This window comes from Vipera berus (assembly GCF_964194415.1).
Source record: "Vipera berus genome assembly, chromosome: 1".
In the NCBI taxonomy this organism is placed as follows: Eukaryota; Metazoa; Chordata; class Lepidosauria; order Squamata; family Viperidae; genus Vipera; species Vipera berus.
The window spans coordinates 259,443,664-259,469,963 of record NC_138202.1 but is presented as its reverse complement, the minus strand read 5'-3'; the positions used below and the strand labels follow the sequence as shown (position 1 = coordinate 259,469,963).

The 26,300-nt window shown below is 39.1% G+C and overlaps 1 protein-coding gene across 1 annotated transcript in view; it reads left to right on the top strand.

The window, feature by feature from the left end:
* Positions 1 to 6,905: 6,905 nt before the first annotated feature.
* The window catches only part of MAN1A1 (mannosidase alpha class 1A member 1), a gene marked incomplete at its 5' end in the record, with an annotated part of 70,333 nt that continues 50,938 nt past the window's right edge, over positions 6,906 to 26,300 (top strand). Inside the window, one exon of the mRNA XM_081313054.1 lies at positions 6,906 to 7,538. Coding sequence (XP_081169180.1) covers positions 6,906 to 7,538 — 633 coding nt within the window. The remainder of the gene's footprint in view (positions 7,539 to 26,300) is intronic.

The window sequence follows — 26,300 nt, the reverse complement described above, 5'->3', positions numbered from 1 at the left end:
TAACTATAGATCATATTCATTAAAAAAAAACATTCTATTTTTTTCACAGATAAATGCCCAGGATAGTTTATAACATTTAAACACAAAATAATAATGTATAATAAAAACAATGGGGAAAAAGCTTTCCCCCACTCCATATACAGATAATTTCCAAACTTAACAAATCACACTAAAATGATGCTTGAATAAGAATTTTTAAGCATTAATACATGACAAAAGAGAAGCAAATAGAGTATAATGAATTTCTTTTAGAAGAGTTTCGTAGTTTTTATGGATCCACTGGGAAGTATCCCTTAAGTATAGTGACTCACTACATAGACAGGAAGAAAACAATCTCTCACTGATCAAGCAATATTTATTTATTTACTTACTCAAGTTGCTATTTTAAACCACAATCAAGAAAAAAGGCAAGAAAAAATAAAAGAAAAAAACATACAAACAGTGTAGGATTGAATAAAAGTTTTAAAGTGATACTAATTTAATGTTGTACATTAAAATATCTTGTATTAAATTAAGATTTTAGAATCATTATTATTATTAACATCAATGCTTAGTAACTGACTAATGCAGTCAGCATAATATGAATGATTAGGAATAAAGTACAGAGATTTCTATCTTAATCCAAAAATTCTATCCTATTTAATAAATTAAATTTAAGCTAATATATTAAAACCTTGTGTTAGGAGAAATATAATAACCACGGAATTTAATTAAGAACACATTCTGGAAACTATCTGGAAAGAAAAATAGCCAAGAATTAGGTGTTCAGGGAATTTTTTGGCTAAATGAAAGAGAAAAATGGATCATAACAACTGAATGAAGAAACTGAAAAATTTGCAAGACATGGATATAAAATTATGTAAATACAATTTTCACAAAGCAAGCATGAAGTAACATGAAGATATTTGGAAATAATAATAATAATAATAATAATAATAATAATAATAATAATAATAATAATAATAATAATAATAATAATAATGTAGTAGTAGTAGTTGGAAGGGACCTTAAGCATATTGCAGTCTTAGATTGTTCTGATGATTACCAGAATGCTTATAGAAAACCCCAAATAAATAATATCAGAAAGTGCTAAAGGCTTACCAAACCAAACCACAACTAGGCATACTGAATTAAAACAAATTGTAACTAGAATATACTTTTTTCTTTCTTTCTGGATTAGGATTTTGTGTAAACTCAGGCACTGTAGGTTTGTCAATAGTATTTTAATATTTAGTGTGCTGTACAAATTCAGCTATTGTAGCTTATTCAATAAACAAATATTAAGCAATGAAACAAACCAGGACTTTGTATGCATTTTTAAATGCTTAACCAAGAACAGTATCTCAGAGAGGACAGCCGTGCATAAGCAGAGAATGCTTACTCTTCCTTTCATTTCAGATTCATATACTGCTCTATCAAAACACCAGAAACTGAGCTCAACGTAGAGGAGACTGTTCCTTTTTAATCTTAACATAAGGAAGCTGGTGGTAAAACACACACACACACACACACACACACACACACACAGAGAGAGAGAGAGAGATCTATAATACAAAAAAAATCATTATCAAAGAGAATATAACCATTATTAATTTGAAAAGTTATGTTAGGAGCTAAGAGCTCTATTGTCTCTTAGTAAAATTCTACCCACAAAGCAACAGCTCAGAAATCTTGATCTCCCTTTAAAATGGGGAGAAAAATAGGGTTACTGTGTTATTGAGTTTGCTTTGCTTTCCTCTTCGCATACTACTTTGAACATGTGATTGAAATATAGCAGCAGGAAGTCGCACATGTTCTGAAGTTACTGGACCTTAAATGTGGTTTAGTGTCAAAGACTTCAAAGGTTACAAATTGTTGGATAAACAGTTCAGTAGCAAAGCAAAAAAAAAAACACAAGGAAATTCTCATTGAAAGGTTGAATTAGAAATAAAATTCACCGAATTAAAAAGTTCACACTCTAAAAGCCTGGAGAAAGCCCCATTCACTAGTAATCACTTGTTACATCTGTTGCCAGCTAAGTAGGGTAAAGTGGAACAGGAGTTTCCTAGAAAATAAAGAGAAAAATTGATGCCCCTGAACATTTTAATTCCTTCTAACAGTTTTCTCCTGTGCATCTATTTCTTGGTTCACAAAACTCAAAAACTAGCAACATTTCTTATATCAAAAATCAGCATCCTTACTCCTCTGCTTACCAAATGCCTCTCCCATCATCACCTTTAAGCCAGGAAAAATGCCTGACTATGGAATACATTAAGCAGCACTTCCTCTAAACATTTGTAAATTTGCTCATAGAGCTATACTCTAAAGCACTGCCTCATTTTCTAAGATTGCTGAAGGGCAAATTTAGTAATACATAGATCAGCCCAAGCAGCAATTGTACTTGTGCACAGAAAGAAAAATTTTAGTCTGGTTACACTTTATGTTTTAACTACAAAGCTATATAGCTATTTCTATGTTGTATCTCAAGCATGCTACCTAACAACTTCGGAAATCTTTCTCTGAACAATCACTTAAGCTATTAAGTTTCTGAGAAGTGGAGTACTTTCCTATTTTAGCAAATGAAAATAAATTATGATGCAAAGGAGGACAATGAAGGATTAGCATATTTTTACCTGCCCCAAATTTTTGAAATAGATCAGGCTGAAAATAAACAAGGAGAGACCTAAACTCTGTTATGTTAATGAAGAGAGTTGGGCAATTCAAATTGTCAGTGATGTAATACAAATAAGAAAAAACTGTTTCCATGTATCCTGTTGCTACATATGTAATGAAGCCTCAGCTATGTTGGGGAATTCTAGGAGTTGAAGTCCACAAATCTTAAAAGTTGCTAAGGGTAAGAAACACTGGTATATACAGTCCACCTTCCCTTAAGCTTCAAGGCAACTATTATATTGTTATGCCGTCACATACAAGGTTCTATTATTTCCATTACTAGCTCTTGGACCATCACCACGTAAAATAGAGAAGTTCCCCTTTCCAAGCCACTGAAAGTATGAAGGTCTCTGAGTTCAATTTCTAATAGAGGATTTGAACCTTCCACATCTGGAGAATCCCTATAAAAAACAAAAATTGGTCACAAAGTACTTCCTGGTAGTCAATGTAATTGAACGAAATATTACAAGAGTCTCACCCTCCTCTTCCAATCTTCCTTTTGCCCTATTCTTTGATACCATCTACAATTCAACCTTTATACACAACTTATTGCTGTTCCCAGAGCATTGTAAACCCATTCTGCCTTTCCTTTGTTGTTACTGACAGGTCACAAATACTTCCAGAACCTCATTGAGTATGTGCAAAGGTAAGCAATGAGCAGTCTGTCTTTCCAACAAAAAAAGAAAGCACCACGACAGATATCTACGAATGTATTTTTCACCAATGCGAGAGCATAGAAGGAAGAAAAAAAGCTGGGTTTCCCCAAACTACAGAGAGTTGGTAGTTTTTAGTTTTTCTTGCTTTCAAAGTACCCTACTAGCATCCATCTAGTGCTGCATGATTGATAAGAACATGTTCTTAAGCAGACATGAGTGTAATTCTTCTGTGGTAAACCTCAATGACTTGCAATGAAAGCTAGTAGAAGGCTGCATATCAGATGCAGAATAAAAATGCAATTTATAGATCTGGATAAGACTGACAGCTTGCACAATACAATGCTTATTCAACGTAAGTAAGATGAAATACAGTACAGGTAGTCCTCAACTTATAACAGTTCATTTAGTGATCAAAGTTACAACAGCACTGAAAAAAGTGACTTAGGACCATTTTCCACAGTTACAGTAATGGCCAAAATTGTGGAAACCTTTTGGGAAAAGTGTATTTTTGAGGTTTGATGGCTAATAACATCAATTTTTTTGGAGTAGTACCATAAAATTATATATCAATGGAAAGATAATTTAATCAAGAATGTAATGCAACAAAGTTTGTTCAATTTATCTGTATTGTATTCTATGAAAATTTATAGCCAAATAACCAGAAAAAGGAAGCACACAACTTGCTTAGGTTGATATCAGGTAGCTTTCCTTCATCTGATTGTAGCCAATAAGCATGAGTGTTTAGAGCCAATCAGGTGCCATCTTGTTTTGGCAATGAGCCAATCAGATCACAGCAGGATCAATTATTGATGTCATGTATTGAAGCTGAGAGGAGGACATTTGTCAGTGTGTTTTGTGATCACTATCAAGTTGGGGGTTTTTGTGTTCTTTCATTTAGTGAGCTTGTAAAACGTAATTAAATTAATGTAATGGTGCAAAGAGTTGAGTGGTTGCCCAGAAAGTGATGTAAAATAGTATTATTAAGTGAACAAGGCTACAGTTATAAAGAAATTAGAGGAAAAATTAGTGGAAACTTAACCAAAGGTGGCATTTCTACTGTATACTTTTCCCAAGTTTTCCACAATTTTGGCCACTACCCTATGCCTGTTGCAGCATCTCCAAGATCATGTGATCAAAATTCAGATGCATGGCAACTGGTTCATATTTATGATGGTTGCAGGGTCCTGGGGTCATCATGTGGTGCATCTTTTGCAACCTTCTGACAAGAAAAGTCAATGGGACAGCCAGATTCACTTAACAACTGTACTTAACTGCAATGATTCACTTAACAACTGTGGCAAGAAAGATCATAAAACAGTGCAAAACTCACTTAACAACTGTCTCAGCAACATCAATTTTGGGCTCCGTTGTGTTTGTAACTTGAGGACTACCTGTATAAGAAAAAGGAGAGCAGGGAAAGTGAGATTTGCTAGGTTTATATTCTGCCTTTCAAAACTTCAAGGCACAATGCAGCAAACTGCATTTTATCCTATCAATTTGCCGGGATAAATTAAGACGAAAATGAGTGATTGCCTAAAGTCACCAGTGAATTTCCACAGCTGAGGGTGGAACTTGTAGCTGGATTTCCCATCCAGTCCTTTAACCACTATTCCTCATAGCAAGGTTCTCCAAAGTGGTCAATATAGATTCCCCCCCCACCAGGGGTAGGCAACCTTGGCTCTTTTGTGATTTGTGGATTTCATCTCCCAGAATTCCTGAGCCAGCCATGCTGGCTCAGGAATTCTGGGAGTTGAAGTCCACGAGTCATAAAAGAGCCAAGGTTGCCTACCCCTGCCCCCTCCCCACCCCAACAATTGATGGGACTATAGAGCTGTGGTGGCACAGTGGTTACAGTATTGCAGGCTAATTCTGCTGACTGCCAAAGTTTGATTCCCACCTACTCAAGGTTGACTCAGCCTTCCATCCTTCTGAGTTTGGTAAAACGAGGCCCCAGATTGTTGGGGACAATAGGCTGATTCTGTAAACTGCTTAGAGACCGCTCCAAAGCACTCTGAAGCAGTATATAAATCTAAGTGCTTTTGCTGCCCAAGGAGTCGACATTATTTGTAGTGCTGTTAATTAAGTAGCATTCTTTACATTATTTCATCTTATGATTTATGATGAATGTATTTTTGTGATGATTATGATCATGATTTATCACTTGTTGCTTGTATGTACACTGAGAGCTTATGCACCGGAGACAAATTCCTTGTGTGTCCAATCACACTTAGCCAATAAAGAATTCTATAAAATAAACGTTTGTGAGTCAATAAGCAGAAGACTTTGAGGCACCCTATTTTATAGCAAAGATAAAGAATCCCAGTTTTATAAAGTAGCTCTAATGTGCTTCATTGAGAATTCACCCCAGTAGGAGGAGATGCAGATTCCATGCATATTTACACAGCAGCGAAAGAAATAACTCAATATTTCACTTCCTGGCACACAACCTGCATCTTAACAACTCGTTTAGCGTTAGTACCCTTTTTTTTATAAGTGCCACGATGTTGCTAAAATAAAAGAGGTAAAACTTCGTGACCCTCCCATCCCGTGCATAAAACAGAAAGGAAAAGTCTTAAGCCTTTCCGTTCCCAAATACCAAGGTTTTCCCCCGAGTTTTGCGCGGTTAAACAAACGGCATTTGCGTATGAAAGGTTTCTCCACGGAGCACCGACAAAATTCGCCCGAATTAAGGAACGGGGAATGCCTCTGGCGTGACGGGCAACCCTGGGCAACACGAGGACTGTAGCGGCACCCTCAGTTCGCACGTTCCGATCCGGTGAAAGCGCCCGGAGCCTCCTCCGTTATTTCTAACGGAACGTCCCCACGCCCACGTCCCGCCCGCCTCGCCTTTTAAACCCCGCCCCCTTTTTTTTCCCCGTAACGTTTCCCTGCTCCGCCTGCTCTGTGATTGGCCCAGCTTTGCTCCTTCCCCGCCAAAGGGGCGCCTCGCCTTCTTTCCTCGGAGCTCTCTCGCCTGCTGCGCTGCTGCTCTCAGTTCCGCACTCCGTGAGCGGGCAAGCGATTCTTCTGGTCGGCGCGGGTCAGGCGGTGCCTCGGCGGGAGCCAAGGCTCTCCCTTCCTACGGTCGAGCGAGCGGGGCGCCTCCGGGGACCGCCTGCCCCGTCCTCTCGTCGGGGACCTGACAGCCAAGCCTTGGAGGCGCCAGCATGGCCAGTCCTAGAGAGAGCAACGGCGGCGGCTGCAGTAGCCGCCCCAGGAGCTGACGAGAGTTTGCCCTCCCATCACCCGTTCGCCGTCGGCCGCTTAACCACGGGTCGCCGTCGCCTGCCTCCATTCAGCCCGGGGCTCCAGCCGAGCGGGAGTCGTGGTTTTTGCGAAGAGGCGGCGGCCGTGGCGGCGGCAAGGGACTCGAGGAAACTTCCTGTCGCTGGGGAAGGACGACGAAGTCACCCCCGGCAGCGGCTGCCCGAGACGACGGGCGCGGGCTAGTCCCGCTCCTAGCCCGCTCTGAGTGGGGCGGCGGCGGCGGCGGGGGCGGCTGCTGCTGCCGCAGGGGAGCCTTGCGAACGGGGCCGCCCCGTGGTTTGTCCCGCGGCCGTCGTCCTCCTCTAGCCGGAACTTAGCAGCGGGGCTGTCATGCCAGCCGTCAGCCTGCTGCCGCTCTTCGGCAGCCCCGCCAGCCCGGGCGCTTTGGGGGGCTCCTTAGGCGGGGGGGCCTTGGGGGGCCCCGGCGGGCGAAAAGTGCCCGGCCCCAGCGGGGCGTTCCGGCTGACGGAAAAGTTCGTGCTGCTGTTGGTCTTCAGCGCCTTCATCACGCTTTGCTTCGGGGCCATCTTCTTCCTGCCGGACTCCCCCAAACTCTTCAGCAACGTCTTCTTCCACTCGACCACCCTCCAGCAGCCGCCGCCGCCGCCGCCTCCGCCGCCCGCCCAGGGCGATGCGCACCTCCCGCCGCCGGCGGGTGCGGGGAGTAGCAGCAGTTTCGGGGCCGGCGCGGCGGCGGAGGAAGCGGCGGAGAACTTGGCCAAGATCCGTGAGGATCACGAGCGCGCTTTGCGAGAGGCGAAAGAGACGCTGCAAAAGCTGCCCGACGAGATCCGCAGGGAGATCCACCAGGACAAAGTGAAGCTGCTCCTGCAGGGCAAGTTGGGCAGAGGAGAGACGGGGGCTCCCGGATTGCCCGACCTGCCTTTCCGCAAACCTATCGGGGCCGTGGGAACGGAACCCAGCGATCCCGCCGTCCAGCAGAAAAGAGAAAAGATCAGAGAGGTGAGTAACTTACTGCAGCGTTTCCCAACCTTAGGAACTTGAAGATGCGTGGACTTCAACTCCCAGAATTCCCCAGCCAGCTATGCTGGCTGGGGAATTCTGGGAGTTGAAGTCCACGCATCTTCAAGTTCCTAAGGTTGGGAAACGCTGACTTACTGCAAGCACTGAAATATAACAGCCCTTTGTGATTTCCACCACCACCCCTTCCCGACCTCTGGAGCGGTCGGTCACTTTTCTTTTTTCCCCCAAGGGTAAGTTGGTTTGTTTAGTTGCCCTCTTCTTAAAACCTTTCTCTTGCTATTCGCGACCTTCAAGACCTGCTTCCGCCCCTTGTTTGCAAGCGATTTAGCAGCTATTGTGCTTGGGCGCGGTCCTGTGATGGGCACCGGACATCTTTTGACGTGAGCAGGAACTTCTGATGGGGAATAGATGGGACACGTGTCGCTCTTGTAAAATTGACAACGTGGACAGTCTTTGGAGAAAGCAAATGGTACCAACCCTATTTCTCAAGCCCTTGGTCCAAAGCTGAAACATGGCGACAACTTACACTGATTTAGCTTTAATCTCTACAGTTGAGAAGCCAAGGCTAGAGAAGGTGTGGTGAGGAGAATGGTGTCAAAGCCAGAAGAAGGGAAAGAAAGAAAATGGCTTGTGTTTTTACGTTAATTTTGCTATGAGAAACAACTACTGCTAGAAAGTTGTGGGGGGTTTTTTTGGGGGGGAGGAAACAATACAATACAGTATAATATGACAAAATATTTCTGTGATCAATTGTCACTCAAGATTTCAATCCACAACTGTAACATTTAATGGATAATATGGGGGGGATTGTTGAAAAACATAGGAGCTTTACAAACTAATTACATTTGCATACCAGTCTCAGAACCAAATTTAATATTCCAAGACAAAATTAAAGAACTTAAACCTTAACTACATATTTTGAATTAACAGACTCATCCGTAACATGTTAACTGGTGGATATCATTAGCTAAGAAGGTAAATATTGCTAAAAATACAGTACTATTTGACAACTGGTAGTGTCCATTTTCTAATGCTGTAAACTTTAGAGCACTGTCCTCGTCACACCTTGGGATTCTTGGATGTCTTTCCCATAACTAATATGTTCCTATCTGAAATAAAGGAGGAGTGTGATATTGTTGGCCACCTTGAGTGAATTAGCTTGCTGGGGAAACAATGGTAGAATAGTCTTTTAAAATATTATTGGGAATTATACTGTACAGGTAGATCTCATGTTTGTTTATTGAGAGGGTACTAAAACCTTTAAAACTATAAAGAGTTTTTAGAAAGCCTTTATATGGAATAAAACACCTGCAAGTAAAGCAAGTTACGTAGCAGTGAATATGAAAAGAACAGGTAAGTGTTTACAGGCAAGAGTGATGAATACTGTAGAAATTATTTAGTGTGTCGTGTAGCCCACAAAAAGACTATCCTGCACTTTCAACAAGGTCTGTTTAGTGCAAGAGGATCTAGTTCTCACGATACATTAAGCAATATATTCCATAAAATATTTGTGCAATTAAGTACCACTTTATTCATGCTAGGAGTCAAAGGTGCTGAAACAGAAGAATTGGATGAGCTCCCAAAAAGGTATATCTAGGATCTAGAACAAATTGCCATGCAGAGTCTAGCTTGTGCTATCTATAAAGCTACGTCATATGTGACGATTCAAGGTATACTGTAGGGCATTTGACCTCTGATTTATAAGATACCTATTTTCTGAACTTTGGAATAGTAAATAGATCTGATAAAAATGTTCCAAAGGTTGCATGTAACATTAATGATGGATTACATGCATGCCTGCTCAGGTTTTCATTATTATTTTTTTAATTTGGGAAATTCAAGATAGTTAATCTGTACAGTTGGTTACATTTATGAGATTAAATTGTCCATTAAATCTGGAAAGTTTCAAATAAAAACTGCTACTGTTATCAGTGACTGTTCCATGAATCTGATATTATAGAATTGTAATACTATGCCTTGTGCTGCATATTTATATGATAAAAATAGCATTTTTCAGGCATTTCCTTCACCATCGGTGAAAGATGTTAAAGCTGCCTTCAAAGCTTTTAGAGACATTTTCAAAGAAGTTGATGAAATTGTATATACTTTATGTTCAACAATTTCTGCCTAGAACTTTTTATCTCTTGGAACAGATTTTCAGAGTAGTGTAGACTTCTTCATTTAGCTCTTTATCTCAGGAATAGGCAGTGTGCCAGTACTACATTGTACATTCTAAAATGCTACTATCATACTCTGTAGACATGCGGCCACTGTGAAGTTTACAAAAAGTAAAAAACATAAAAAGATGCAGCTGCTCTGTGGATGTGCATTTTAATTAAAGGTGAAAATACTGCATATTGACTTATGATATCGTCTAGAATCCTATCTGTAAAACTACAGTAGCAGGAGATTCCCCAAGTGTAAGAAAACAGTTCATTTGTTAGTTGTTATCTGGTAAGAAGCACAACTTATAAACAGAAGTATGCATAATTTGAGCCCTCATTGAATTTCATGAGGTCTCTTAATGAAGGTGGAAGAAGATATTATGTGACTTGTGGGGCAGTAAATTTTTTTTTGTTGCTCTAGGGACAGGCCAAAAAAAAAATTGCCTGAAGAAAATCCGTGCAGACTGTTGAAGGAATAAAAACATATTTAAAACAAATCAGAAACATTGTGTTGCCATTTCAGCTGGTTTTGTGGTCCTTCTACTGTTCATCAGGGGTTCCCAACCAGGGGTTCGAGACGATATTCCAGGGGGTGCAAAAACTTGGCTTTTCAAAACTATAGTCAGTGTATATGCATAATTCATTGCCGTTATTTCAAACGTTTGTAAGGGGTGCAGAAGCGTTCTAGGGGTGCGGGGTATAGAAAAGGTTGGGAACCTACTGGAGTAGATGAACACAAATGTAGATCTTCATGCATGTGCTGTCATCTACTGCAGAACGTTTTGCTTGTTCAACAAGTTCAACATTTTGTCATGAAGGCTTTCATTTTCTTGCCATCAGCATATTTTCCACTGGAAAAATGTAAACTGTATTTAAGCAGTTATCTAGCTTGAGTTCTCTTTAAGTGAAATCTCATGCAAAATCCTGAATAAGTGAACAAAAAGATAACCTCAACTTCAGCATTTTTGATGTCTATGTCCCTGAAGTTTCCTTTACTTTTTTGTCAGTTTTAGGGAAGTAATTTACACTGCTTTCTTTGGCATGGGGGATGGAGTTTTTTATAATCCGGAGTTGACTGTTGTAGAAGTTGTAGAAGTCCAAGGTATTCCCCATAGACTGTAAAGGTCTATACAATTTCCAGATCAAAGAAAAATACTTTTACATGTCCATCAATCTAAAGTCACTTTGTTACAATATGATTGCTATTTGAATAACAATGAAAACTAGTTTTAATGGATTAATTGGAAAGAGGGTTTGTCCATTATTCTCCACAGGGCTGGTCAATTGAAAAGCATGTCATTACAGCAATCCAGGTAGCTTCATTTGTGTCTGCATGATATCAACATATGTCAAGAATATCATTTCCATAATGCAATTATATAAAATGATGTAAACTGCTGCAGAATTTCATTCATTGCATTGACATCTGGAAAATGGACATTGCAGTGATTTTCTTTGGCCAGATTATCCTGTGTGTAATTGATCTATAGATTTAGTAGCATAATTGGATAAGTGATTTTGCAACAGTTAGAGTATAAAGCATTCAGGTTATAAAAAGGCTTCCCCACTGGTTTATGTATTTGACATAAAATTTTTCTTCCTGTGTAAATTACTACTTTATTTAAAAGTTGCCTTAAGTTCTGGGATCAGTGTAGTATTCTGCAGACAAAAGTATCTTATATTGAAATCTAGAACTAAGTATTTAGCTTTAGGACATTATCTAAAGAGGGGATATTCCATTAATATAGGCTCCTTTAACTTTCAGCTTTCTACCATGGCAGGGTTTTTTATGATTCAGTGGTAAAAGTAACTTTTTTCCAGATTTTGAATACATTTCACTAGTACTGCTTCCTTGCTGGGTTTTTTTCATGTAATTTTTGGTAACGTCTTTTTGAAATATATAATACAAGCATATGAATGCTCCAACACTGGAAGTTTTTAAGAAGAGACTGGACAGCCATTTGTCTGAAATGGTATAGGGTTTCCTGCCTTAGCAGGGGGTTGGACTAGATGACCTCCAAGGTCCCTTCCAACTTCTTCTTCTTCTTCTTCTTCTTCTTCTTCTTCTTCTTCTTCTTCTTCTTCTTCTTCTTCTTCTTCTTCTTATAATTATTATTATTATTATTATTATTATTATTATTATTATTATTATTATTATTATTATTATTATTCCATATTGCAATCTTGAACCCAATCATAATAAAGCTATATGATACAGTCTTATTCTGCTCATGTAAACTTTGAAAGTCTCACTTGTTCAACAAAACTTTTTAGAAAGGATGCATTGAATATACAGTAATTGAAGAATATTTTAGAGTACACTTCTTGAAGTATAGACTAGTAGTGCTAGCTGAGACAAAAAATATTTTGGGGCATTTCTTCAAGAACATAAAATTTTATTTTGATGTGCAGTCATACCAGAATTGTTAACTTATTAAAGCTGATAGTTCTTTTTTAATTATAAAAACAAAATAAAACTTCTTAAGTTTGCTTTCTAAAGGTTATTGTTTGGGCTACAGTTTTATAAGGTTGCTAAGGCTATGAAATTAATAGGGCTGCGCAGAACTAGGGGGGACACTTAAGTCATGGCAAGACTGCAGGTGAAAGGGGTTACTTTTCAAAACTTTGTGGCAGATCTCTGAATGAAAATTCGGAGCAGCCTTATGGAAAAACCTTCCAGCCCAGGTTATCTGTTTGTGTAACAGTTTACCAAATAAATTGTTGTTGTTAGTTACGAAGTTGTGTCCAACCCATTGCAACCCCATGGACAATGTTCCTTCAGACCTTCCTGTCCTCTACCATCTTCTGGAGTCCATTTAAGCTCACACGTACTGCTTCAGTGACTCCATCCATCCACCTCATTCTCTGTCGTCCCCACCAAATAAATAAATAAATAAATAAATATGGGCAAGTGCAATGAACGTCGCTGCTGAGGCTGCCAGTTTCTCCCTGAGGTGAAACAGCTTACCTCATCGCAGTCCCAGCCAATTCTCCCAAAGATTTGTACAGCCGTAGCATAAATGCCATAGCATTTGGAATCTTTAAAAAGAAGCTAATCTAATCTTGACAAAATAATAGTAAAAATAATTTAAGCTCTAGTAACAGAGTAATTTAAATTTCAAAATAGGATGTTTTATCATCAGAGCAAAATGAATTCTACATGTTTTGACCTGATTTGATATTGGCATGTGATAATGTAATTTACATTTCCATTTGACTAAGCCACCCCTCCCCCCCAAAAACCCATTAAAAATAATGTAGATACTTGACCCTCATTTTTAACTATGTGAATCTCTAGAAACAGTAGCGTAGCATCAAATACTTCATCACTCTAATAGTTCTTTGTTATATATATATATATATATATATATATATATATATATATATATATATATTCAAAACACACTCCCACCCAATCAGAACACAGCTAACCCCCCACCCAATCAGAGCACACCTCCACCCACAGAACACAACAGAACACACCCCCTCTGGCAGTTTAAAAAAGAGGAACAAACAGCCACTACCACACACTTCTCCCAGAAGAACGAAGCTGAAGCCACCAGCCTGAGGATGGAAAGATATTTGGAAAGTGGCATGCCATTGCCTTCTTTCTAGGGCAGAGAGAGTAGGAATGGCCTAAAGTCATCCAGCTGGCTTCTTGTCTAAGGCAGGACTAGAACTCATAGTCTCCCCATTTCTAGCTTGGTGCCTTAACTATCAGAGTGAGTCTCATAATACAGTTTAGGATGATGTTTTTTTAGGAGCTAGGTAAAATTACTTCTAAGCATATTTTAGACAAGAGTTTTACTCTACATTGAACCAAGTAAACCCCTTAATTATTAGAAATAAAATATCACAAGGTTATTGACAATGACATAATATTTCATTGACTAAACTTCATCTGCAGACATGTTTAAGTATTTTATAATATATTTCATTAGCTCTGGCTTTGCTAACTGCTGAACAATTATTAAAATACAGCTTTTCCAGAGCTGCTGTATAAAAGGAAGAGTTAGGCTTGCTTACATGGTTCTTGTTCTCCACCCATCTGCAGCTTTGAGAAATGCAGTGCATGTATAAGTTTACAAGATTAAAAGTAAAATATCAACATTATTATCACTGTTAAGCAATCGTTAACACATTTATAATGGAGGTTTATCTATGAAATTTATATATTTTGTATAATATTAAGACTCAAATTGCTAAAATAATTGGGTAACTTTAAAGTCTTGCTTAATTATAACAGTTTGCAGGAAAGGTTAAAACCATAACTAAATAATCCAAAAAATCAAATTCATAAAGTACTTCTTTACCAAGCACAAGAACCTTAGTTTTCATTCAGAAATGACAACTTTAGTTCATTGCTACATTATATTTTTCCAGCTGTAGGGTAGTTTCAATGTTCTATCCCTTGCTGTCAGTGTATTAATATCTTTATACGTCAAGAAAAATCATCTTACTTACTTCCTTTTCTTGACAATGCAACAGCTGATGTACCCAAGTCAGCAACTACCCATAGTTTACACATATTTGTTTCCACAAAATATTTCTATATAAATCATCCTTGAGTTGGTATTGACTTTGGATACCTATCAGTCATAACTGTATGTACTTGTCATACTATTCTTTTCCAAGATAATCAACACAATACACAGCCCAGAAAAAGAATAAAATAGGAGGCAACATTATTCAGTATACTTACCTGCATCATTTTTCCAAATTTTGCTCATTATTGTCATTTTTCAGATTACTGCTATGTACCTTTCCAGATGAAACCTCTAAACTAATCTGCCTGTGGTTTTTGTATCTAATCTTTTTCTATGATAATAATAGCATTGTTGGGAGAGAAGCAGTCTTCATAAATATGTTTAACATCATAAGTATAAGGAACCCACATTTGTATTTTAATATTTCTCCTGAGATGCCAACTACACCTGCAACTTTTTCTACATTCATGACTTCAGTTTTTTTCTTGGACATTATAATTTATAGAATATGCTTCAGTTCCATTCTTCAACATATATTTATTAGTCATATGCAGGTCTCTAAAATATACCTCCAGTATACCTTACGTAAGCTTCATTTCAAATAATTTAACCATTTTTGTTTTAATTCTCTTTATTTTGCCTTATTAACCCACTTTCAAAATCCCTTTTTCCCATCAAATTCTGCATTTTTGTGTCTTAATTTTAATCATTTTGTACTTGTCTATAGCCATATGTTTCTGTAGTTAATAAAACATTTATTTACATGGGTTTTTTTCCTAATCCTTAGTCTGTATATTCTTTTGTTAGCTGCGAAGTCGTGTCCGACTCATCGCGACCCTATGGACAACATTCCTCCAGGCCTTCCTGTCTTCTACCATCTTCTGGAGTCCATTTAAGCTCACGCCTACTGCTTCAGTGACTCCATCCAGCCACCTCATTCTCTGTCGTCCCCTACTTCTATTGCCCTCGATCTTTCCCAGCATTAGGCTCTTCTCCAGTGAGTCCTTCCTTCTCATTAGGTGGCCAAAGTATTTGAGTTTTAGCTTCAGGATCTGGCCTTCTAAAGAGCAGTCGGGATTGATCTCCTCTAGGACTGACCGGTTTGATCGCCTTGCAGTCCAAGGGACTCGCAGGAGTCTTCTCCAGCACCATAGTTCAAAGGCCTCAATTCTTTGGCGCTCAGCCTTTCTTATGGTCCAACTTTCACTGCCATACATTGCAACTGGGAAGACCATAGCCTTGACTATACGCACTTTTGTTGACAGGGTGATGTCTCTGCTTTTTAGTGTGCTGTCTAGATTTGCCATGGCTTTCCTTCCCAGGAGCAAGCGTCTTTTAATTTCTTGGCTACAGTCCCCATCTGCAGTGATCTTGGAGCCCAGGAAAACAAAATCTGTCACTACCTCCATTTCTTCCCTATCTATTTGCCAGGAATTGAGAGGGCCAGATGCCATGATCTTGGTTTTCTTAATGTTAAGTTTCAACCCAAGTTTTGCACTCTCCTTCTTCACCCGCAACAAGAGGCTCTTTAGTTCTTCTTCACTTTCTGCCATTAGAGTGGTATCATCTGCGTATCTTAGGTTGTTGATATTTCTTCCAGCAATCTTAATTCCAACTTTTGATTCATCTAGCCCTGCCTTTCTCATGATGTGCTCTGCATATAAGTTAAATAGGCAGGGCGACAGTATACAGCCTTGCCGGACTCCTTTCCCAATTTTGAACCAATCAGTGGTTCCGTGTCCAGTTCTCACTGTTGCTTCTTGACCCGCATATAGGTTTCTCAAGAGACAAATAAGATGGTCTGGTATGCCCATCTCTTTAAGGACTTGCCACAGTTTGTTATGATCCACACAATCAAAGGCTTTAGCATAGTCAATGAAGCAGAAGTAGATGTTTTTCTGGAACTCCCTAGCTTTCTCCATGATCCAGCGTATGTTAGCAATTTGATCTCTAGTTCCTCTGCCTCTTCGAAATCCTGCCTGTACTTCTGGTAGTTCTGGATCCACATACTGCGGGAGTCTAGCTTGTAGGATTTTAAGCATGACTTTACTAGCATGAGAAATGAGTGCAATGGTGCGATAGTTTGAACATTCTTTGGCACTGCCTTTCTTTGGAATTGGAATGTAAACTGATCTTTTCCAATCCTGTGGCCACTGTTGAGTTTTCCAAATTTGCTGGCAAATTGAGTGTAGCACTTTTACTGCACTGTCTTTTAAGATTTTGAATAGCTCAGCTGGAATACTGTCACCTCCACTAGCTTTGTTGTTGCTCAGCTTTTCTAAGGCCCACTTCACTTCACATTCTAGGATGTCTGGCTCGAGGTCAGTGACCACCTCATTGTGATTATCTGGGACGTTAAGCTCATTCTTGTATAGTTCTTCTGTGTAATTTTGCCACCTCTTCTTAATCTCTTCTGCCTCTGTTAGGTCCCTGCCATTTTGGTCCTTCATCATGCCCATTTTTGCATTAAACGTTCCCTTCATCTCTCCAATTTTCTTGAAAAGATCTCTGGTCCTCCCTATTCTATTGTTTTCTTCTATTTCTTTGCACTGTTCATTTAAGAAGGCATTCTTATCTCTTCTAGCTATTCTCTGGAATTCTGTATTCAATTGGGCATATCTATGTTTTTCTTCCTTGCCTTTCGCTTCCCTCCTTTCCTCAGCTATTTGCAAAGCTTCCTCAGACAGCCATTTTGCTTTCTTGCATTTCTTTTTCTTTGGGATGGTTTTGGTTGCTACCTGTTGTACAATGTCGCGAACCTCTGTCCATAGTTCTTCAGGCACTCTGTCTATCAGATCTAATTCCTTAAATCTATTTGTCACCTCTACTGTATATTCAACAGGGATATGATTTAATTCATACCTGAGTGGCCTAGTGCTTTTGCCTACTTTCTTCAGTTTAAGCCTAAACTTTGCAAGGAGAAGCTCATGGTCTGAGCCACAGTCAGCTCCTGGTCTTGTTTTTACCGACTGTATAGAGCTTCTCCATCTTTGGCTGCAGAGCATATAGTCAATCTGATTTCTGTGTTGACCGTCTGGTGATGTCCATGTGTAGAGCCGTCTCTTGGGTTGTTGGAAAAGAGTGTTTGCTATGACCATCGTATTCTCTTGACAAAATTCTATCAGCCTGTGCCCTGCTTCATTTTGTACTCCAAGGCCAAACTTGCCTGTTATTCCAGTTATCTTTTGGCTTCCTACTTTAGCATTCCAATCCCCCATGATGATAAGGACATCATTTTTTGGTGTTACTTCTATAAGGTGCTGTAGGGCTTCATAGAACCGGTCAATTTCATCCTCTTCAGCACTGGTGGTTGGGGCATAGACTTGGACTACTGTGATATTGAATGGTTTGCCTTGGATTTGAACTGAGATCATTCTGTCATTTTGAGGATTGTATCCCAGTATTGCTTTTCCTACTCTTTTATTGACTATGAAGGCTACTCCATTTCTTCTGAGGGATTCTTGCCCGCAGTAGTATACCTGATGGTCATCTGAATTAAATTCACCCATTCCTGTCCATTTTAGTTCGCTGATACCTAAGATGTCGATGTTCAGTCTTGTCATCTCTTGTTTGACCACGTCCAGCTTTCCTTGATTCATGGATCTTACATTCCAGGTTCCTATGGAGAAAAAATCTTTACAGCATCGGACTTTCCTTTCACCACCAGACACATCCACAGCTGAGCGTCCTTTCGGCTTTGGCCCAGTCGCTTCATTCTTTCTGGCGCTACTAGTACTAGCCCTCTGCTCTTCCCCAGTAGCATATTGGACGCCTTCCGACCTGAGGGGCTCATCTTCCAGCATCATATCGTTTTGCCTTTTGGTACTGTCCATAGGGTTTTCATGGCAAAGATACTGGAGTGGGTTGCCATTTCCTTCTCCAGTGGATCACGTTTTGTCAGAACTCTCAGCTATGACCTGTCCGTCTTGGGTGGCCCTGCACGGCATAGCTCATAGCTTCATTGAATTACGCAAGCCCCTTCGCCACGACAAGGCAGTAATCCATGAAGGGGCTGTATATTCTACTTTTACTCATTTCCTTTACTTTTTTATAAGTAGGGGAAACTTGTAAAAAGCCTTCCCAGTTATCCGAGATGCGTTGTAATGTGTGTAAAGCTATTTTTCTTTCTCATTTTATAAATCCATGTTCTTTACTACACACACCTTATACATTCCCAGCCTCATTCTTTATATGCCATGGTCATCAACAGATGGCCCTACGAATATTAACCTCCACTATCCGTCATTCCTCTGGTCAGCCAAGATTTTGACATATTTCTTCTCTCAACTCTTCCACACAGGAGGAGGAAAGCTAAGAAAACTAAATAGCATCATGCAGTTGTCACTTTTGTTATTGTTATTCTGCACCCACAGTCTCCTTTGTTTCTCTGTAAATAATTCTGAACCACTGTTATTGGTTCTCCACTTTGGTCCTAACTTGTTAAAAGAAGCAAATCTCAGTAGTGATAATAAACAAACCATGACCAGTGCCATCTGGGTTAATTACTCATAACCCACTGGGAAGCAGAGTCGAGTGAGACTGATTGAGTAGTATATAACAGCATACACTTTATTCCTGGGTAATCTAGAATCCTGTTTGACTTTTTGTGGAAACACTACCATTATCACCCCCTTGTTAATAAACATGAAATAGTATTATATGGTTGTATGTTAATAAATGTGATATAGCATTATATGATGGTACACGTACATTTTAAATCCAAAATGTTTTCTATTACTTATTTTGGAGTATTAGGTTAATTGTATTCTTCTATAGGGAATATGCAAAACCTAGCATGGATTAAAATTTACCTTCTTCCATTCCATACAATGCGTGTTACTGAGATATTTTTTGGGTGCCCAGACTCGGGAATCCTAACTACACATGTATAATTGGGCCTTTAGTTTTGATAGTACATACACTGCTATCTGCTATAAGAATGGAACAAGAAAGAAAAAAACAAAAAAAATTGATTTTTATGATATTTATTCATATGGATTTTTACATTTTATATCCATGGTTTTTTAATATTGCTCTTTCATCTCATTGTGCCCTACCCCAAGTTGCTTTTGGTGTTATAGATGGCTGTATAAATTTGAATAATAAATAGGTTAACCCAAGCTGTCCTTCTGCTCTATACCAATTATAAGGCAAAGGGCCTTTTCAGCACATTTTTGCTGCGTGCATTAAAAAAAAAGAGTTAATCCCTTTATTGCTATATTGATTAGGTCAGGACCCTGCGGCACAAATGAACAGAGTGTTATAAAAAGTTGGATTGTTACTAGATGGGATTCTTTGCCGTTGCCAGGAAAAGATCAGATATGGATAACCAGATAAAGTGTTCCTCTATTGATTTCCTTAAACTATTGGCCTTTGTGCTATTTAACAGCTGATGAATTATATTAGCTTTACCTCTTTGGATCACTGAGGACAATAATGTTAGAAAGTCATTTGATCCATTTTTTTTCTAATGGCACATATCTAGTATGCACACATGCACACAGTTTGATTTGAGTACAGTGTACTCAAGTACACTGAGTACTTGATAAAACAAAACAGTAACTTGTAAATAAAAGTAAAACTTGTCTCCATTGATCTTTATGCCACAACAGCCACAGTATAACAGTGCTGAGATATCATGGGGTAGGTTTCCTGAGAATTTCTGAACTTTCAGCAAGTTCAATGGATTGGCTTTCGATTTTTATCTTCCTTTACAACAGAGGTCTTCAAACTTGGCCCTTTTATGACTTGTGGACTTCAACTCCCAGAATTCCTCAGCCAGGCACACTGGCTGAGGAATTCTGGGAGTTGAAGTCCACAAGTCATAAAAAGGCCAAGTTTGAAGACCCCTGCTTTACAACTTCCACCAGATGAAATGGCCGCTGTTTGTTGGCTATTGAGGGAACAGCCTGTTGGGCTTAGTTTTTTCTTTTCTTTTCTTTTGCTTTTTTGGCAGTACTTGTAGAATGTTCCTGCCTCCTTTCCCATCATTTTCTACCCTTCAATGGCTGAAATTTAATCCCTGCAGCAAGAGGAGATCTGGGAAAAAGAAGTAGATGACTTTGCTTCAGGTTGTCTTTAAGAAATAAGGAAATGTTTTAGACAGAAACTGCATTTACATTTTAATTTCTTTGGTCTGTTCTTGTACTATGATGATGCCCTTGCACTTCTAACCATCTGCTGAGTCTCCTGATTAGAGCAGCATATAAACCACATCAAGTAAGCAGGTAAATAATAAACAAGTCAATGATATTATATATACTTTAGTCTTTTATGCACATGTGAGGTTTGCGTGAAGACACTTTTTTTGCTTCCAAATCACTTGTAACAATTTTTCCTGAGAAATTCTTAGAGGTCAGTAAAACTCAGAACCTGTGGTAGAAAGTGCAGTTGGAGAAGGAGTTAGGGGCAATCTCAGCAATCACACTGTGGTTTCCCAGGAAGGAGACAGCATGCATTCAAGAGAACAGTCCAGGATAAGAGAGGAGGAGAAGGCTCATAGTAGTCACACCCTAGAACAGATATGTCAAACTCACGACGTCACGTGACGTTTTGCCATTGCTAGCAATGGGGTGGGCGTGGCTTCCGCATGACACATCTGGCCCGCGGGCCAGCAGTTTGACACCCCTGCAGAATCTCCCAGGGTATATCTATTAAAGTTAGAGAGCTATAGCTTTAGCCTGACAAGATTCTATTAGGTGTAAAAAAAAATAAAGAATAGGGCTTAATTGGATTTGGGCTTAGGCCTGACAGAAACTGATGGAATTGAAACAGCCCAGTGCTACCTTATGATCTTTGGATTTTTGTTCTTATTGTTAAGCCAATTTTCCAGCTGCTGTATATTGTAAATTGGTTCAGCTCTATATTTTCGGTCCTGCATATTTACAACTGTGTAAGTTTTAAAAGTTTTTTTCCTAGTAAAGTGTGATCTTGCCTGCCTGCTTGTGAGATTGGGAGTGGGACAAAAGCTGATATCTCTACTTTGCACTTCTCAATGCTACATGATAAGGAGGCAATGCTGTAGCAACTATTTCATTATTTCTCTCTTATCTTCCAACTAATCAGAAAAACACTGGTTAATAGAGAAGACACTAGGGAGTGTCCTCTTGGAAGATAGGTGATAAAATGGCTGCCGAGCTGCTACTTCTAAGAAGGAGGCAGGACCACAATAATGAGAATCCCTCAGAGAGTTGATTTGTATTCTTATTTTCATGCATTTTTTTAAAAAGTCTATTTCAGATAAGTTTAATTTGGATCCCAGGAGGATGCCATTAATAACTTAAACAATGTTATTTATTAGAGCAACAAACAAAACTTAGAAAAAGCAGAGTAAATAACCACACATCCACACAGATACTTCATAATTTTAGCATCTGGCAAAGCAATAAAGGCACACATCTGCAATATATTTAAGTGTTCTGGAGATTACTGCCTGCACGAAGAATGAGCAGTGATAATATGCCTGCAGCTTGTTTAATGTTGGCAAATCCTCCTTCCTTTTTTCCTAATCTCCATTTAGCTGTGGTTTATTCTTCATTGTGAAAAAGACAAAAGCTGTGTTTGTGTTATTAGAGCCAAGCTGAAATGTGCCTCCTTTACAGCTAGTTCACCTGTGAAAAGCAGCCTGACAATTATTCAAAAAGCCACAAAGTTTTGTAGAATGCTGTACCTCTACCTACACACACACACACACACAGACACACAAACATCTCTACCTCCCACAGAACGTTTGGGTGGCAATAACAATCCATGATGCTTGCCTTCATTTGTAGGATTGACTGTTGCTACTGTTACATTATTATTAAAAAGTATCTCCCTTGAGGAAGGGATATAGGAGTTAATGTCATTAAGCACAAGTAAAGATAGTTCAGAGATAAGAAAATGCTTTCTATTTTGATTAAAAAGTATTCTGCTCGCCTTTGATTAACTTCTGTGATGTCATTATACAGTCACAATTTGGTATGATGCTTTGCTGACATTAATGATGCTATAATTTTGTTGTTGTTGTTGTTGTGAAGTCGTGCCCGACCCATCGCAACCCCATGGACAACGTTCCCCCAAGCCTTCCTGTCCTCTACCATCTTCTGGAGTCCATTTAAGCTCACACCTACTGCTTCAGTGACTCCATCCAGCCACCTCATTCTCTGTCGTCCCCTCTTACCCTCAGCCTTTCCCAGCATTAGGCTCTTCTCCAGTGAGTCCTTCCTTCTCATTAGGTGGCCAAAGTATTTGAGTTTCAGCTTCAGGATCTGGCCTTCTAAAGAGCAGTCAGGGTAGATCTCTTCTAGGACTGACCGGTTTGATCGCCTTGCAGTCCAAGGGACTCGCAGGAGTCTTCTCCAGCACCATAGTTCAAAGGCCTCAATTCTTTGGCGCTCAGACTTTCTTATGGTCCAACTTTCACAGCCATACATTGCAACTGGGAAGACCATAGCCTTGACTATATGCACTTTTGTTGACAGGGTGATGTCTCTGCTTTTTAGTGTGCTGTCTAGATTTCCCATGGCTTTCCTCCCCAGGAGCAAGCGTCTTTTAATTTCTTGGCTACAGTCCCCATCTGCAGTGATCTTGGAGCCCAGGAAAATAAAATCTGTCACTACCTCCATTTCTTCCCCATCTATTTGCCAGGAATTGAGAGGGCCAAATGCCATGATCTTGGTTTTGTAATTGATCTTGTAATTTTAGTATATCTTTATTACAAAGGTTCTTCAGATTTGGAAAAATTCTTTTTTAATAGCATAAATATTTATCTTCAAATATTTAGTGTAGATTGATTATGTTGCCTCAAGTGTTCTGGGTTTTTTGGGGGAGGGGGGTTCTGCTTTATTTTTGCCAACTTATTTTGAACTTAATTTTTACAACTAACGATGATGAATTTCAGTGTTAGCATTTCAGATATAATACATTCACCATTTGCCATACTTATTTTGGGGTGTAGTGCCTTTAATATTTTGTGCAGTCCTTAATAGCCCATGTGGCATCATTTAACAGACCTTGATTGTTCTAAAATAGCTGAGCAGGTTTAGTACTTACTTGGGAGACTATCAGGGAATCACAGGTTGGTAAGATAGACCGGAAGGCAAAAAAGCATCCCAGAAATAATAACATCTGCAGTCACCTGGAGATAGTATATAATTAAGAAACTTGACTTTCCCTTATTCCATAATCATTCATGAAAGGAAGAGTAATATATCTCTTCAAAAACTTTTGTATATTCTGTGAAAGACATTCTTATTGAAATAAGATAATAGGTGGAATTCAGCGATATATTGCTTTTAATCAGCAGAACAAAAGAAAGGCAACTCTCCCTGCCCAAATCCTGTTCTAAAAAAGAATTCCAACCTCTTTGGTAGGATTTTAATATTTCATTGGATAATGATTGTAGAGGGAAAAAGCATCCCATTAAATGTAGTCTTTATTTAGAGGCTGCTTCGTTTAGCAGCTGTCCCATGTAACAACTGTTTGCAGTTATGACAATGATGGAAAAGTAATTTTATGAACAATCCTCACATTTACAACCTTTGCAGGCCTCTGAAGCAAAAGAAACTAGAAATAAGATCATAAGCACAGATGGCTTTCACTTAACAACTGCTTTATTTAATGACAAAGTTTTCAGTCCCAATTGTGGTCACTAAATGAGAACTGCTTGTATAGCTACAGTTAGATGGACTCCAACATTGATCCATAGCTGGAGTCCATCTAAAGTACTCTACAATTGTTTCTTCTCCTGCTACAACATAGCGAACTCTCACAAAATAAGTCTGATATCATAACCAAATCTTCAACTTCTTGCTGCCTCATATCCTTCACGTATGTTGGTTATGCTTCTCACACTTAAGACAATTTTTCAATAACATATAAGCTACCAGTATGCCCTACCTTGTTCTATCTCTTGTTTGAGGAAAAAATGGAAGCTGTAGCTGATCTGGTGCCTTCCCCATTGGGGAAAGTTGCCGTAATGTGTTATCCTTTATGACAGTGGTTCTTAACTACAGAGCCTGGTGGGGTGGCACGATGTCATCACATGGGGTCCGCAAAGGTTTGGAAAAAAATTATTTTAATCCTGAGAAGTCTTGGGAGTCCATGACCACAAAAGGTATTTAAAGGGGTTCTTGATGAAGAAACTACTGCCTTATGACATTGTAAGATATGACTGGTGGGAATTGCACAATGTGATGTAAGGGATATGAGAGTTCAAGAGTTCTACAAGATTTATTCTGGTTCCAAACACTTACATTATGTTAGAAACACAAATCATTTGTCTAAAACCTCACTAGAAACAGTGGAGATATGGTTCTTGTCAGTCTGAAATAAATCCTTTATCAGCTCTTCTTGCCACTACTACTATTGAGTGGCAAGCAAGGAAAGGCCATAAATTTGCAGTTTTAAGTATGGAGAAGACATTGGACTTGGCACTTACTGAGATAATTGCAGTGGCTTGTTTGGTCTGTAAGACTCTTTTCTGTTCATTAGAACAGACAATAAAATAACTTTTTGGTTCTCTTGAAAGCTACTACTTGATGGCACGTAATCAGTCAATAGACTAAAATTGCAAATAATGTTATGCACAAAACCTCAGTGAAAGGCAGAATAATTCAACAGACTAAAGAAATGCACAGTAAATAACCAGCTATAAAAGCAGTACAAAAGAGAGATTTTGGTTCTTGTTTTCTGAACAGTTAATTAAGATTGAATCCATTTGCATTTTTAAATCAAGTGGAAAGGAGAAAATTAGCTTATAGTTCACAATTTTAAATGGACGATCTCCTCAAAGGTCATCTCCAGAATAGTTGCTGGGGTGTGACCAGACAGCTTCAAATTGTCTTTGGCAGGCTGTGTAAGCATAGATTGTAAAGGAATATAAGCTAGGTTCTAGGAAATGAGCCACTGAGCCTGTAAATGGGAAAGTAAATGGGAATTGCAGGTCAACTTCAGCAGGCAAGTTTAAAGGGAATAGTACAAATGTAGAATTGAAAATGACCAGAAGGATCACCTTAAACCAGCTTCCAGCAGTTTGCACACAAGCCAATTAAAATATTCACAAGAAGTGATTAGCCTCTTTTAAAAGCCTGCAGAATTGGAAAATCCACAATCTCCTTAAGTAGACTGCCTATTGTGGCACAAATCATTGATTGTCAGGACATTTTGGCTTATAATTCAACTAAATTTTGATAATTGCTGCTTATACCCAGTATTTCTGGTTCTAGTTGCTGTGGGCTCTTGAAAACATGAATTGGAGCTGGAATTCTGAGTTGAAAACAAGACAAAATAAAAGCTGGCTGCTCTTGATTGCTTGAGGGGAGGGGGGGAGGGGAGGGGAAAAAATGAACGGAACCTGTGGTTACACCTGCAAGCCAGTATGTTTGGGTTTCCGCCTGAGAACATCCTGGTATATATAAATAGCAATTATACAATTGTGACACTCATTCCAAAAAAAAATATAACAGGGGAGTGGAGCAACAAGCAACCATACCTCAAAAAACCAACAGTGAAAAGAACAGTAAGGCAAAGAAGCAAGCCCGGCGAATAAGAACAATACAGTAATGGATACAAGAGATGTAGAAGATATTCTGCCACACAGGAACCCAGAAACAGAAGAAAATACTGTAAAACCTTGTGAAGGTACTTTGCTCTCCAAGGACCTGCACATGTCATAGTATAGTGTAATAAATATATATAGAACTTACTTTATTACAAAACACATCTTCCCCAAATTACAGGGTTATCTCCACACTTCTAGGCTTTACAAGGTGATGTTGTCACATGAATATGTCTTCGGTCCTTTAATACTTAGTCTTTTAATACTCAGTTCAAACTAAAGTCTCAAAGTCTTTAAAGTAACATACAGCTTTTTGCCTTTCTCCAAACGGTCTTGTACGATTTGGGATGAGGTGCTGTTTCACTGTTGTTGCTCTTTTTCTTACTGCTGGAAAGCTCCAGGCACGACTTCTACCAGGATAGGCTGTTCAGCATAGCTTATGGGCCCAGCAGGTCCCTCTTGCCTGCTTGCCTCTGGCCAATCTATAGACATCGCCTCCATTTCCTTGTCTAGGCTGTGTGTGTTTACCTTTCTTGCTACACACACCTTT